Source organism: Solea solea, chromosome 8 (genome assembly GCF_958295425.1).
Source record: "Solea solea chromosome 8, fSolSol10.1, whole genome shotgun sequence".
Lineage (NCBI taxonomy): Eukaryota > Metazoa > Chordata > Actinopteri > Pleuronectiformes > Soleidae > Solea > Solea solea.
The window spans coordinates 15,684,224-15,699,255 of NC_081141.1; the positions used below are offsets into that span (position 1 = coordinate 15,684,224).

At 42.8% G+C, this 15,032-nt stretch overlaps 1 protein-coding gene across 3 annotated transcripts in view; it reads right to left on the reverse strand.

Moving 5' to 3' along the window:
* Positions 1–326: 326 nt before the first annotated feature.
* The window catches only part of sema6a (sema domain, transmembrane domain (TM), and cytoplasmic domain, (semaphorin) 6A), a 101,295-nt gene continuing 86,589 nt past the window's right edge, over positions 327–15,032 (reverse strand). For 2 of the 3 annotated variants that reach the window (XM_058635652.1, XM_058635651.1), the window contains one exon: positions 327–4,541. In XM_058635652.1, coding sequence (XP_058491635.1) covers positions 3,382–4,541 — 1,160 coding nt within the window. In that variant the 3' untranslated portion in view covers positions 327–3,381. Of the gene's footprint in view, positions 4,542–14,608; positions 14,789–15,032 lie in introns of all 3 variants that reach the window. The other variant, XM_058635650.1, reaches the window with a different exon arrangement.

Here is a 15,032-nt window from a genome sequence, read left to right on the forward strand (position 1 = left end):
AAGGGGAATCAACTCAGATTAAAGTGCAGTTTCATCCACTCCGATTCACGTTGTATCCCATGGGATTGGTGGTGGATTAACAAGGAAAAAGAAGACTAGTTTACTTGAGGACACAGGAGTACAGTACTTTTCTTTTATAAAGCAGATTTTCTCTTAAAATGAACCTTCAAATCCTGTGCACAACCCAGGCTTGGTTTTCCTCAAACAGTGGTGCACAAATGGACTAATCTGAATACAAATACAAAGTAAAAAAAAGGAAACCACCGTAGGCTGACGGACATTTAAAAAAAAAGAAAAGAAGAAGAAGTCAAGGACATATTGCAGTCTTCATGACAAGAATTTTATTTTCCTTTTTTTTTTAAATTGCATTTTGCATTAAATTAAAGGTTTTTGTTTTTTTTTTCTTTACAACGTACATTAAGCTGTGAATCAGATGTTAAGGAAGTGGAGAGAGTAGGGCAAAAAACTTTGTGACATCACAATATCTTACAAGCTTACAAAGGTCAAAAGGTTGACAAGTTGAGAGGAGAGTCGATTTGCATCTAACAGCAGTGTATTATAACAAGGGTGAAAGACAAAAAAAAGGCACACACCAAAGAACCTCACTGTCCACAGCAGCCTTCACAGTCAAACCTCATCCACACTTTACTCCCATGCCCTGAAATGCACCCTTAGCGGCATTTTTTTTCACCCTTGATCTTGTTGTTCACATTTTGTGTAGAGGACTTATCTACAAGGTGAGAAGAACAAAACAACTCAGTATTTTTAGACGGTAAGTATCAGCATTATTTCAGGCCAAGTTGCCAGTTCATGCACACTTTAATACACTGCAGGGTGTAAATAGGGTCTCGACGTGTCCAGTTACCAGTTTATAATGCAGTGGCAACTATCTCAGGTCATTTGCACTCATATTATTACAGCTTTATGCTATTATGACAAGAATCATTGTTACGTTTGTGACTCTACTTGTGTCTAATCATGTTAGTTAGGTCACATGTCCAATCTGTCCTTCTCATGTTAGCTGTGGATTGAGATGGAGTTGGCTTTTCTCCATTGAGAAACGGAACATTTGTTTAATATCAAGAAAACGCTTAACCTATCTACGCATACGACACTAAAAGAGTGCTCTGTTGATTAAAGTGTTGGGGATGACCAATAAAAATATTGAAGTCAATGAAGTGAACGAAATAGAAAGACCAGATTAGTCCAGACTCTCCGCCGTTTTAGGGTCTTTTCATGGGAAGTTAGTGAAGCAAAAAGAAAACATCTAAACGGTGTTTTCTTTGAAAGACTGGGATTTTTTTTTAAAAAAAGGTACAATTTCAATAGTTATTGTTTTAAAATGTCAACTTTCTTCGCAGGAGCCAGCCTGCGTATGCAACTGCCTAACAAACAAAGTGTTCCAAAGTACACAAAAGGTCCAAATCTGTGTTAGTACACTGGGTGTCTGTGTATACCTGTCATTGCATTATTGCCGCAGTGCACCAGAAAGATGTACACATGATGTACGCCTTCCCAACTAACACGTGTTATTGTTCAGTTAATCCGTCAGTTAACCATCAGTCCAAACAAAGAGACAGCAGGAAAGAAAAAGAAAAACAAATACGAGGACTTCTTAAACTGTATAAAATAGAAAATCAAAAAACACTCACAACGTCTTCATCAACACTGCCAGTACAACATAAAGGTTTTTTTTTTTTTAAGCGCATTAATGGCACAATTCAGAAATGAACCACAAAAATGAGTGTGTGTTTGCGTGTGTATTTGCATGTGCATGTGTCTGTGTGTGTCAGGGAGAGAGAGTGAAGAAGACGACGCTTCTTCCTCTGTTCCCTCTGAACTGTAAGTGTGTAATGTCTAAGGACCAGAATTACAACAATAACACCTACATTCTTTAATTGCAATTTTTATCAAACCAGGGAAATATGACGTAAGAAAAAAAAAGAAATACTACAAGGAGACAAGTTACCAGCTATGAAAGAAAACATTGTCACTACTTTAGGGTGTAAGGCACAAATTTACATGTGGAAAAAGAGGCAGGCAATACAGATGTTTTTATACTTTTCCTCGTCGCCCGCTCAAATGTGTAACACCTGCAGAAAAGACGATAACGTTCAAAGATGGAGGCATCACTCCCTCCACTTGCAGCATCACTTACGACTTCTTTGTGTGTATTGTGTGAACGCAGATTCCCATATTGTTGCTGCAGCCGATTTTCTTACATTTGCAACATGCAACAGTGAGCTTTGATGGCAAAAAATCACTGAGTACAAATGTAACCGAGTCACACGAAACCACAGTGCTGATTTTTTTTTTTTTTTTTTTCTCGGGGTAGGTGGAGGAGTGAAATGGTGAGAATCTGATTTTTTTTTTTTTTTTTTTTCTTTAATGATTGATCTGAAACAATGGAAATTGAAAAATGGAGTTAAATGTCCCTGTCTGGCACAGTTAAAATAAATATCTCCTCCTCTTCACATAATGTCTCCAGCTTCAGGTCCCACTGTTACTCAGTAAGACCTAGTGGACCTTTAGTCGTCAAGAAAGTTCTACTGGCTCCAGTTTAATGACTTTAAATAACTTTCTCACATGTGATTAATTATTATTAAAAGATCTCTTCTCTGTCCTCTTTCTCTCTCTCTCTCTCTTTCTGTCCAAGCCTAAAAAGTCAGTCTTGTTTTTTCAAAAGCACTTAATAAAAATAAATACAACAAGCTATTAGTATTAACAGTCATGTGTTATTCAGTAACCAGTACAGTAGAGGATCCTCCTGGCCCAGGCTTTCACTCAAACCCAGGCAGGACTTGATTGCTGTAACACTGAGAGGCGTTTCACAGTTTCCAACAGAACTCAGAACTATGTCCTTCCAGTCTGAGCTCAGTCTCTCTGAGTGCCCACGAACTCCACTTCCCCCAGTATTCAAGGTACTGTACAACGATTATTCTCCAGACCCCCGTGCTGTCTTCCGATCTGCTTTTACCAGCATGATGAAGTATTGAGTCCAGTCCTGATGGCCAAAGACACCACAAACAAGAGAACCACAGTCTCGGATGCTACAGGGTGCCATTGGATGAAATATTCAGGACTTGTGTCATCTTCTGTTTCAATAGCACATGTCCCCGTGTGTGCTCACAGAGGAGATGGGAGCCAGCTAGAGCATGAAGACGGCAACAAACGTCGAGAGCCATTTGTTTAATATTTACATATTTATATAAAAAGAAAGTCTTTCTTAAAAAAACTGTGTTGCATGTTCCACTGTACACCCAAAAAACAAACAAAAACACAAAAAGGAGATGCAAGTTGTACAGTATTCCCTGTTTTTCTCTCTCTGTCTCTGAAAAATCTACTGTCTGTTCACATTAGACTAACCGGCTAACAAGCTGACTATGTGCAGGAGTCACTGGACTTGACTTTTGTTGAGAGAGACACTACAGAGGGTTTGGGCGGGACATCAGGCTTGAGATGTTTGATGCCCGTTCGAGGCAGTGAACCGTAGGAGCTCATTCCAGGTTGCCGTGACAGAGACAAGCCCTGTGCTGTCATTTGTATGGAGTCCACCCTCTGAGGTGCAGGTGGTGGAGTCTCCATGTGGTTGAAGCTGTGATGTCTTGCCAAATGGGAGGAGTTAGATGAGTTGGTGTTGTGCTTCTTGAGGGCGGAGGATCCAGAGGCGGCGGATGCCGATCCTTTCCGGAGTCCGTAGACTGAGGAGTGGACCTCTAGACGTTTGCCCATCTGTGGGACGGCAGGAGGGATGGTGAGAGAAGCCTCTCGTTGGGGCACACGAGGTGGCAGCACCCCATCTGGATCCACCATGTTAAGGTTGTGACATGGGTTCTTTACCGTCTTGTACTCGAGCGTGGCCCCCTGGTCATCCATGACGCCGTGGCCCATGCTCAGGTCGCTATGGTGAGGCTGCTCCACATATTCATGCTGGTAGCTAAGTTGGTGTGGCTGCAGATGAGGCTGGAGCTGGTGCTGATGCTGTGGCAGAGGCAGGACCACCACGCTGGGTATGTGACCTGGTGAGGCCCTCAGAGGAAGGTCGGATATAACTGGGGAGCCCATAGGTGGCATGTCCTTGGTGCATGCATTGATCAGGTTCTGGTTTCTCTCCCATTCACGGCTTCCCCGGCTGGGCTTGCGACGTGGCTGCATTGGTGTGGATTCAGGCGTCGGCAGAGCAGTGAGGTCCAGGTGGTGCTGGTCTGCTTTTATCAGCATCTTCGTGTTTGGTGTCATTCTCCCATTGTGCATCAAAGGGGTGAGGATTGCCTCAGGACGACCGTCTTTGGACTGCGTCTCAAACAAACCCGTCAGCTTCGTCACACTGTTCATTGATCCTCGGCGGGAGTGGAGGTGATGGCTTTCCTTTTCCTTGTGGCCTGTCAGGTCTATGTCTCGCCGCCGGTGGTCGCAGACACAGTAGACAATGATGCCAGAGAAGATGGCGCCCATTGCAAATGCGAGGATGACAGCGATGGCCAATAAGGTCACGGGAACCAGCTGATCGCGACCCTTCTGGTAGCTCTCTCGGATCACACCTGCAGAGAAACGGTGAGATGATATTCAGACTAGCGGACTGAAAAAAGGACGGATGGCACTGCCGCTGCTGCTGGTGTGCGCTAAGAGACACCTGACTCTTTGACAACCAGGCCTGTTAAGAAAGATGCGTATAAGCAGAGAAACAAAAAATGTAATCACAAGAATTAAAGCACTTCCAGGACAAAAAGATTAGAGATTGAAATACTTCCATGAAAATCATGCAAATGAAGATCCCAACATCACAAAATACCTATTTAGAACTGGCACACATGCAAGCTTGAGGGAGCAACATTCAGTATTACCCATAATACAACGTAAGACTGAAAATATGTTTAGGATGAGTAATTATGATTCACATTTTAAATCCCAGATGAAATGAAAAAAGGATATGAGCGTAGATAAAGGAGCCTGAAATATCCAAACCCTTTCTCCTCATTGATGCAAATGGGAGACTTTTCATAAAGCGCGGATCCAATCTCGCTCACAGAGAATACATTAAAAAGCCTCTGATTAGGTGCTGAATTCAATGAGCTCTGTCACAGAGCCACTTCTAAAGAGTGGCAAAGACATGCTACGACGGCCAAATAAAAGGTAATTCAATAAAAGCAGCTATGAGGCATTCTAGCAGTGGTGGAGCGGGAGCAGTGGGTTTGGTGTAATAAAATGGGGTCAACAATAATCTGCACGCACGTCTAGATGGACACACGCCTCCCACACACACACACACACACACTCCAGCCTGGTGATGAATTCTAGACATCTAATCCAACACTTTGTTCCTTGGGTTAAACACACCGGTCCACAGCAGCGTGATTTATATTGCGTTCACACATGACCTATGGCCACCACAGATCCGTTAACACTGAGGATGAGACAGGTGGGTTCTGTCACATAAAAAGCTGGCTCAGTGCGGGGATGGTCTTAATAAGGGGACACACACACAAAAACCTGCAAACAAACTGTATATCACAAAAGTCTTCTAATCCATTACACCAGTGTGTGTCCGTTGTAGAGAGGTGTGTTATGTAGAGAAGCACAGAGCGGGTGAAATGATTAAAAAACAGGAATCAGGAATTTCAGTAGGACTTGTAATAATTGCTTAAGGGGCTATGAGGGCCTTGTGTTGACTTGTCTTCATTTTCACTGACATCATTTTAAAGCCTGTCGTTCTTGTCGTTTTGTAAAGTTTTCACAAAAATATGGGACAGTCAGGAAAGTTCAATTTGGCACTATATTAAATGTTAAACATAGAAAGAGAAAAAAAACAACCCTGATGCAAGTTTTCTGTTTCCACTCATCACTTCACTATTCATGTCATTTTCCAAGAGGATAATGCTACAAGGTGACGTGTTCGCTGCAATACCTCTGTCGGGTCGGGCAATCGTGCTAAGGTTTTCAGCTTAGCTGTACAACCAATTATATACCTGGAGAATATCTTCCATCTCCTCCTTAGTGAGACATGACACAGTCAAAGGAACAGCATGGTAATCACTTCTCATTTAACCAAACTCTAGACTCTCTTCAATTAATATCCATAATCCTCAAGGGCTGCAGTCATACTTCATTTGTCCAAAAACACGACTTAACGACTTTAAAGTTTGAGCTTCACCAGGATTAAAAATACAAGGCATTAGTTACTTCTGGCTCTGATCATTGCTCATCTGTAGTATAAACAAAACGCCACTTAATAGAGTGCTGAAAACATGCAACTCGGCCATATCTCATTTAAAGTTAAACAAAAGGCTTAAAAAACGTCTCTGGCCAAGATCACTTCCTATCAAGGACGTGTCCGGGCTGTGCAGATGGTGCTCGCTGAGTGTATCTGCAGTAAGCATTAATATCTGACAAGTGTTAAGCTGTGGACTCCGGTGACCGAGTGGCTCACCTGTCTGACGGAAACATCTGCTTCACATCTCATACAGTAACAACGGAGAATGAAAGAGACACTACACTCTCGTTGCCATCTCACTTTGTTGCTCTTTCGCCTGTCCTCACTCCGATCTTTTTCCACACGCTTCTACTTCTCCTCTTAGCACAAACAATGAATCACTTTTACTGACGTCTCATCTAGTCGTGTTCTGGCTTTCCATATGCTACGTGTTGTTGACAGTGGGAACTGTTGTAATTATAACCTCCATGCACTCTGGGAGTCATCCTCCTGTAGCGGGAATGACAACGGTGACAGGTGTTGCTTGAGACGTGTTGGGTGAAACACTTTTTTAGATTCTGGAGACCTGAAAATCTGCAAAAAAAAAGAGCTGTTATGGATTTTCATTTATTGTTGTTAAAGGTTAGCTTTATTTGGCCCAGGTATTCAGTGGGTTTCACACATGTAAAACAAAGCTGCAGGGCAGCGCAGCAAAATGGGTTATCCATTCTGGTGAAGGAGCTGGATCTTTGTCCTCTATTCCCGCCGATGGAGTCGAGGTTAAAGCCTATTTAACCTGCTCTGCTTGGCTCTTCCTGTCTGTGTGCTTTTTCTTTTAATGCTTTCATTTCTTTTTCTCCCCCACTTCCTCTACCCTTACATCCATCACTCATGTCTCTTGCACTCGCAAACTTCACAGGGTACTTAGCCCGAGGCCTTGGTTAAAACACAAAAAGAAAAAGAGGGGAACTTTGAAGACTTCCATCTTTCATGTGAAGATTGTTTCTCATCCTAACATCAAAGGAATCAAAGTAGCCAGAGAGGACACCGATGCTCGCAGGACGTCAGGGTTTTTGAATCAAGGTGGCTGTACACGGCTTATTCCCGGTTCACCCGGTTTGTGATCCTCGCTGAACTTTTCCAAAAGTATCGAAGCGTTGCACAAACTCTAAGATTTTCTGCTAATAGTTTCATGTTGGTGGAGTTCTGACGATACAGTGACTTATAATCTTCTGGTCTCAACCTCTTACCTCGCCCCCAGAATGCATCACAAGGCATTCTGTATTTCGACACTTCTCTCAGTGCTTGAATTGATTTGAATTTCACACCGCCCCGGGCCTCAACATTTAGATATTAAACACATATCTCACATACTCAGATATCGCTCGCTGTCAAAACAGGCCTGGGTCGGCAACACTTACTTGTAAATCAGACACATCGTAATCTGCTGTGACTGACTCACGAATGCGCCCTGCGCTCGCTATCTCTCTCTCTTCTGTCTCTGTCTCGTACATAGACACTCACACACTTGTTTAATCTCTTCAGAACCACAAGATGACTTAAGCCCACAGAGCTTGTCTTTGTGTTGGTAAGACTTCAAAGGCTGTTAAACATCACAGAGAGGTTAGGGAGAGGGCCCTAACCTCTGACTACAGCCGCACACAAAAGGCGTTGTCTGCAAAAAGTAATCTTTCTGCGAACTGCACTCACTCACTCACTTGGCACTTGTTGAAAGATACAGGAGTCCTTGACAAGAGAAGAAGTCATGGATAAGGAGAAAAGATGTTGGAGCAGAAACGGCGAACGTGCTTGATGTCATCTTTTATGAAGGACGTGGTTGTTGTTGTTGTTGTTTGGATGATTGCAGTAATTCGATAGCTAATTTTTAATCCATAGTTAGAATATTATCCCGTTTAGTCTTGTGTATGTTTGTATTCGGAGGCGTTAATGTTAGTGTTGTTCAATATTAAAGCATCAAACAAGCGTTAGTTAAGGCACCGCATGCTGATGAGGTTTAAGATATAATTAAACCCACGTAATTATATCATTCAGCCCGTCAGGTATTAATACCAGTGTCATACCTGAGCCGCGTCCCTGCATACACACTGTAGTATTTAACACTCGGAGGGAATCAACCTAAATTAAATGTCCATGGGAACATTTATCATCAGCTATCTAAAGCCTTAAATTAACACAAAAACGCTTTGCGTAATGGGCGATGACACCGTCTGGTATGAACGACTCAGCTAAGTCAATTTATCTAATTACTTCAGAGTGTTGCTGCTATTACATGTTGGCTTATTGAAGACACAATGTTTCCTGACACAGCAAGTTCAGCATTGGTATCATAAATCACAGGGGGTTTTTTTTTTGGGGGGGGGGGGGTTGTAAGGATAATTTTTCCTGACGAAAACCTGTAGTTTGAACTACAACATTGATCTGTTTATTAAAATGAAATATTGATGAGTTTTACAGCTGAAAACGTATGGTAATCGCATCCCTCTGACTTGTAGGGATGACTACTTTGGTTTACTAATAAGAGTTGTAACTGTGTAATGTTATAAATGCAGGCATTGATAATCACAAGGCAGCGTGGTTGCATATACAGGCCTTTTGTAGTGCCACCAGGGACAAAGACTTTGCTTGTATCTACGTGATGAGTGGCTCACTTTTGGATGCTGTGAGTGCTGTGAGTGTGATTGGCTAAGTTCAGTTGAAAGTAGTATAATGACGGCTGCAAATGGCTGAGACGAACTTCAAAAAGCACAGAAAGGCAAAGGGCGGCTGTGATGATGTGAGATTGCGTCTCGAACGGCCACGCGAGGCAAAGCAAAGCTTGTAAGAACCAGCGGCAGCAGAGACGTCGCACTGAAAAGGCATGACCAAAACAAACCGAGAGCAACAAATCGAAAAAGTAAATGTGCGTGTAAAAAAAAAAAAAAGAGGTCTGAGAGAACAATAAGCTAATCAGTGGAGGAAATTATGGCTTATGGCTTGACGTCAGTGAGGGAAGTGCGTAATGCCCGGGAAATCATCCAGTCCATTGTTTATATAAAGATTCACAATGAGCTGCAAATAATGTATCTGCCTCACAAAGGCCAATCAAAATCAATCTGAACCAGAAAAAAAACTTAAACCTTGAAGTTAATGTGATGATAAGTGAAGGTGTTGAGATGATTCAAATCATCATTTGATTACTTACTGTGCAGTCTTTCAACTTCCAACCTATAAAACCCAGTTTAGAACAGTTGACCTATTATGAGTCTATTGCAAGGACATATAAAAACTACTAGTACCATTAAAGATAATGCATTTTCCTATACTGACTGCACTAGCAGAGATGTTATTACCTCACGTCTTGTCAGCTCTCCTTTGGGACATTTCTGGAACATTTTTGGGGACTATACACATTTCTGTAAAATGACAGAAATAGTATGTAGAAATGCTCCCTTGCTCTATTTGGTAGGAGTTGTTTGTCTTGTCTTGGTTCCGTATGCAATGCTAATGTGGTTAAACACTCCCTCCCAAACTACACAAGTTCGACTTGTGTTTTTAAACAGTACAAGCACAACTGTGTTTGCAAATTACAAAGCCACAGTTGTGTCCTTTAATCAAGGGGCATGCAGCTGGATGGACCCAAGGTGATGGATGCTAAATTCAATAAAAAAAAAAAAAAAGTTGAAACTGGAACTCACTGTAAACAAGAAAGCACACATCTTCTGCTTGTATTGGATTTGTTTGACTGTATTTCCCCCCATAATTACATGTAACACTCAAGACTGACAGGACATGCCCAGTAATGATGGTGAAATATTTCCAGAGAGTCAAATAAAGTGCTCAGCCTATCAAGAATTTTGACAGTTAAAAAAAAGAGAGCGAAATAAAGAAATGTGTGGGTTGGGTCTTATTCTTCCTCATCTCACCTTGGCACACAGGTGTCAGCGAGCTGCCTCCTGCTGAAAATAACCTGTAGCTATCAGACAGTTTGGTTTTATACTGTAGAATCCTGACATGGAGGGAAATGGTATCTATCACTATACGACAGCTGCTCATGTGGAATAGATACGAAAATGCCTAGTTTTTCTGGGCTGAAGTCTCCATCCACAAATTCCATTTGTAATTCCAAAATCAAATTGAAAACATTGCATCTTCTTCCGTTCATTTTCTAATGTGACATAAACACATACAACAGTGGTCAGCAATTGGTGGCCCGTGGGCCAACACGGGTCCGCCAGCATCAGTATCTGGCCTGGCAGACGATTTAACAAACCTGATCTTAAAGGATTTGCTTATCTTCAAATCGAGTTCAGAGCTTTTATTCTGAAAGAATATGAACTGAATATGTTTTGGCCCAATATTCATTCTATTGCTTACAAAATGTTTTACTTCCTGCTATACAACATGTCTATGCATTGTAATCCTCCATCATATCGGATTCATTTATTCTGTGTGTTACTAGATGGCGCACTAATGTTGCATGATAAGTCCTTGGTAAAATAAAATCTGATTAACTGATTGCCTGATTGAATAACCTGCTGCTGGCGACTTATTCAGTATTTTAACCATCTCTTGATGCAAATGTAATTACTACAACACAGGATTTCACCAAATGCACTTGTACATTTTTGTTATTCAGCCCAAAACCATTTCAGCCAGGATTAGTTTAGTTGGCAGAGTAAACATAAAATACAGTCAGCCGTTGAGTTTAGAAACTGGTGCCCAGTGTGAACAGGAATGACTGAGGGGGATAAAGAGAAACACTGTCGTCGACTCTGTTCAGCTGCAACCTTTTCTTTTTTTCTTCTTTTTTTTCAAATCCTCTCTGTCTCTCTGTCTTTCATTTGTTCAGCTCCATCTTTCAGCCAGTCTGTCTACCTCCTCGCTTTCAGCTTGCCGCCTTATAACCTTCCCCACTATATTATGGTCTTGTTCTGTTTAATAAATGTCTTTGTTTTCCTTTCTCAGTCGCCATTCTCCACCTCCTCATTTCCCATGTCTCTTCCCCTGCTGTCTCTCTTATCCCTCTTTCATTCCACCTCTCCCCTTTCCTCCTCCTCTGGATAGCTGCTGTAACGAACCCATAAATTGGAGCAAGACAGCGGTGGCTACAGGTTGGGGGGTTGGGGGAGGGACAGGGAGAGAAGGACGAGAGAGAGGGATAAGGAGAGAGAGAGAGGGGTGGAGAGAGTGAAAAGCAGGAGCAGGGTAAGGATTAAATCCTGCAGACATGGGATGAGATATGACTGTTGTTGGAGAGGAGACAGACTGCAGGGAGAGAGATGGAGGAGGGGGTGGAAGAGACAGAGAGATACAGGGGAGGGGCATGGGGGGCGGAGGGGGGGGGACGAGGCTCCATAAAGTGGTACAGGAATTAATTTGGACTACGTAAGGTATAGCCTTGGAACATGGCACCCCAGTCAGATGAGAGGTCCTGTGGAAGGGAGACTGATCACAATGGCAGCAGATGATGGAGAGACGTAGGGTCGGTGGTTGCAGGCGGGCAGGGTGAGCAGTGGGTGGCAGAGGGAGAGGTGTTTGGTAGAGTGACAGGAGCAGTAGGAAATATGACACGGATGGATGAGGCCGAGGCAGAAAGACAGACAGACGGAAAAACACCATTCTCAAGTGTACTGTGAAACTGAAGCAGCCACCTGGCAACTGCGATGGCCCCACTGGAACGCCTGATAATGATGCTGCTGGGTGCTAAATATCGTCAGTGTGTGAATGCGCATCTCTTTGCAGCATTTCTAATTACTCTGGGGACATTGGACTAATACATATTGGCAGCACTACAATATTAATTAGCAAACAAGATTCCACAATGTCTCAACTGCAAATTGAAAAAGTTTTAATTGCCATTTATTTTAAATCGAACACGCTGGCAAATAACTTTGGGTAGGAGCTAATGCAGTGTCACTCATGCATTTTTGCTCACTTTGGGCGCTTTTCCATGGTACAGTACTAGTATCACTCAGCTCTACTCGACTCTAGTCGCTGTAAAGCTCATGGTGGTTTTTAAAAATGGTGAGTTTGATTCTTGAGTCAGACATTTTCAGCATTTAACATTGACTCAGCTTGCTTGGAACCTTCAGTAAAGCAATGGTTCCATCAAATGTTTATTCCCTTTTTCATATTTCTCCAGAATGGTGTTTGTACTTAATCTCTGACGCTTTGATCATTTCTCATACGCCGATTCCCTTTCATGGATGGAGTTTGCAAAGTTTTCACAGTACAGTTGACACCTGAAGCCAATAACACTGTGGGCGACAGGAAGGAAGAGGAAGCAGGATGGGTGGAGCAGGAAATGAATCCTGTTGACTGCAGAGCTCAATTTGCCATGCTGAAAAAGCATAAAGCGGCATGGAGGCAAATCTGTGCGCAATAGCATCAAAGCAAACAAGGCAGGAAACGGCAAATATATATAAACAACAACAACAACAAAAAAATGAATAGTCAGACCAAGCCATGCAAAATATCAACAACTGCTCACAAGAAAATCTTAGGAATCTCATGACTTTCAGAGGAAAGGAAAAACAAAAAAGACGATAGACCTGAAATTGAAACAGGACAGATAAATACTGAAAGAAGCTCCAATGGTGCGTAAATAATAACAACAGTAATAATAATAATAATCATAATAAACAGAAAAAAACAGCAGGAAGCATTGTTTTGAAATGTGAAGCCTTGTTGCAGTTACCTGAGCATGAGCATGCACAATTCTCTCCAGATGAAAAAAAAATTGACATTTAAAATTGCAAGGAGAAGAAGAAGAAGGAGAGCTTTTAGCTTTTGTACTGTGCAAATATAACACATTGTAGAAAGCTTAACACATTCTATAAGGAGTATCACACTCCCCACCTGAGAAATGTCAAGCCTGCTCAGGTAAAGGCAACAAGGGGAGTGACAGCATGTTGAGATGCTGGCTGTAGGCATGCTGTCTGAAGTCTCTGCCACCATTGTGTTTGGATCTACCCACCGGTGCCTTAGTGATTCCAGCTGACATGATGCAGTCACTGCTGTGCCGCTCTTCATCCCGTAAACACTAGCAGACACAACTAGCGTTAACTCCTTATTTTAGTGTTAGTAGAGAGTGGTTTATTTCCGATAGCTGCAGTTTGTGCCTTTTATGTATTAACAACAACATTGGAGCAACATCCTCTCGCCCCTGGGCCTTGACCCCTGGGTTTCTCCTGCTGCTTTGATTTATTTGGTTTTGTTGTGGTGTTTGTTGAACTTCCGTCCTTTTCCATTCTGCTGTTTTCATTAACTTTAGATTTGAGTACTTTATCTTTGCTTATTTCATGTTTTCTGTTTTCCTTGAGTCTTGTTTTCATTGTTTTGTTTTGTTTTCCGCTATTTTTGTTCCTGCCTTAACCTTCCCATCCTGTCTTTGGTTTGTTTTAGTCACTTTTTTTGTTATTTTTATTTTTTATTAAAAACTCTGTTTGTTTATAACCAGCATTGGGTTTTGCCTGAACCTTGACATCCCCAGGTATTTGGATAGTATAAAAGCTTACTAACACTAATCCTTTTTCTTGCAGCTCTCTAGTCAGTTCACCATCTTGGTTTAGATGAATAAAATACTGAATATGGCTAAAGAACCTAGCTCATGTTGCATTACCATTATTAATAATCAATATCTCAAGGCTGCTGTAATACTGCCTTCAATAACATGAGCTTGGTAATGTGGCTGGGACATGTTGCATGTTGTTTTAATGGGATGTGCAATAGGTCTGTCTCTTTCATTAAAGGACAAAACATGGATGAGCAGCACTACGGTGACCTTTTTTCTCCTCCCCCTCTTCCATGTGTGCCGTCCCTCTCGTCTCCCTCCCGTCCCTTCTTTAGTCTCTGTCTCATTTATCCGGCGAGCTGTCCTTGAGGTGGTACAGTATTAGGCAGGTTGTTAACACGAGAGGGGAGGGCGTTCAATGTCATGTCACTGTGTCGCAAACGCTTGACAGCCCCGGCGCCTGGGCCGTCTTCTCAAGGAAATAAATACATCGCCATCTTGCTTTTTCAGAGTGTAATGGTCTGAAAATGACATCTCCTGTGGGACATTATAGTCCACGGACAATGAATCCATCCTAGTGTGCGGATGTGAGTGTTAGCGTGTGTGTGTGTGTGGGTATCCAAATGTGCACAGAATGTGTATGTACACGTGTTTGCATATGTATCCTGATGATTGCATGCATGTCTGTTAGGGGCGTGGGCACATGCGACGTGTGAAACAATTTGCCCTCTAGAGGGAAAGTGATCCAGTATCTCTACACCTTGTCAGCTGGAAGCAGCCAGGCAGCCGTAAATCTCAATTAAGCAAACCCCCTCCCTTCCCCTGTCCCCCACCACTCCCTCCCTCCCTTACCACAGGTGACAATGGACCAAATTGACTGCTCACTGTTGCGTTCCAAGGCTTACCATTAGCTTCGGGCTGAGTCTGAGAGGGTACGGCCACATATGGGTCCTCCCCTTTGTCTGAGCTCATTGGGGGTTCCTTTCGCTCCACCATGCGGCCCCGCCCCAGTGGGCCCTCGGCCGCCTCGGGTAGGGCCGTGGTGGGGAGTGAGAGGGTGTGGTGATGGTGGTGGTGATGGTGGCCTGCCGGACACAACACAGGTTAATATTGCTCGTGGCAGACAGGGAGAGGCTTCATGTGCAGGGGCGCACACTCACTCACACTCATCTAATTCTCCACACACACAAAGACAGCTGGCTGTGTGAGCCAGAAAATTGTTTCTCCCACGGTGACCCTGAGCAACTCATTAGCAAAAGTATGTGTGTGTGTGTGTGTGTGTGTGTGTATGTGTGTTTCTCAGGATAGACATGTCCCCCCCCCCCCCAT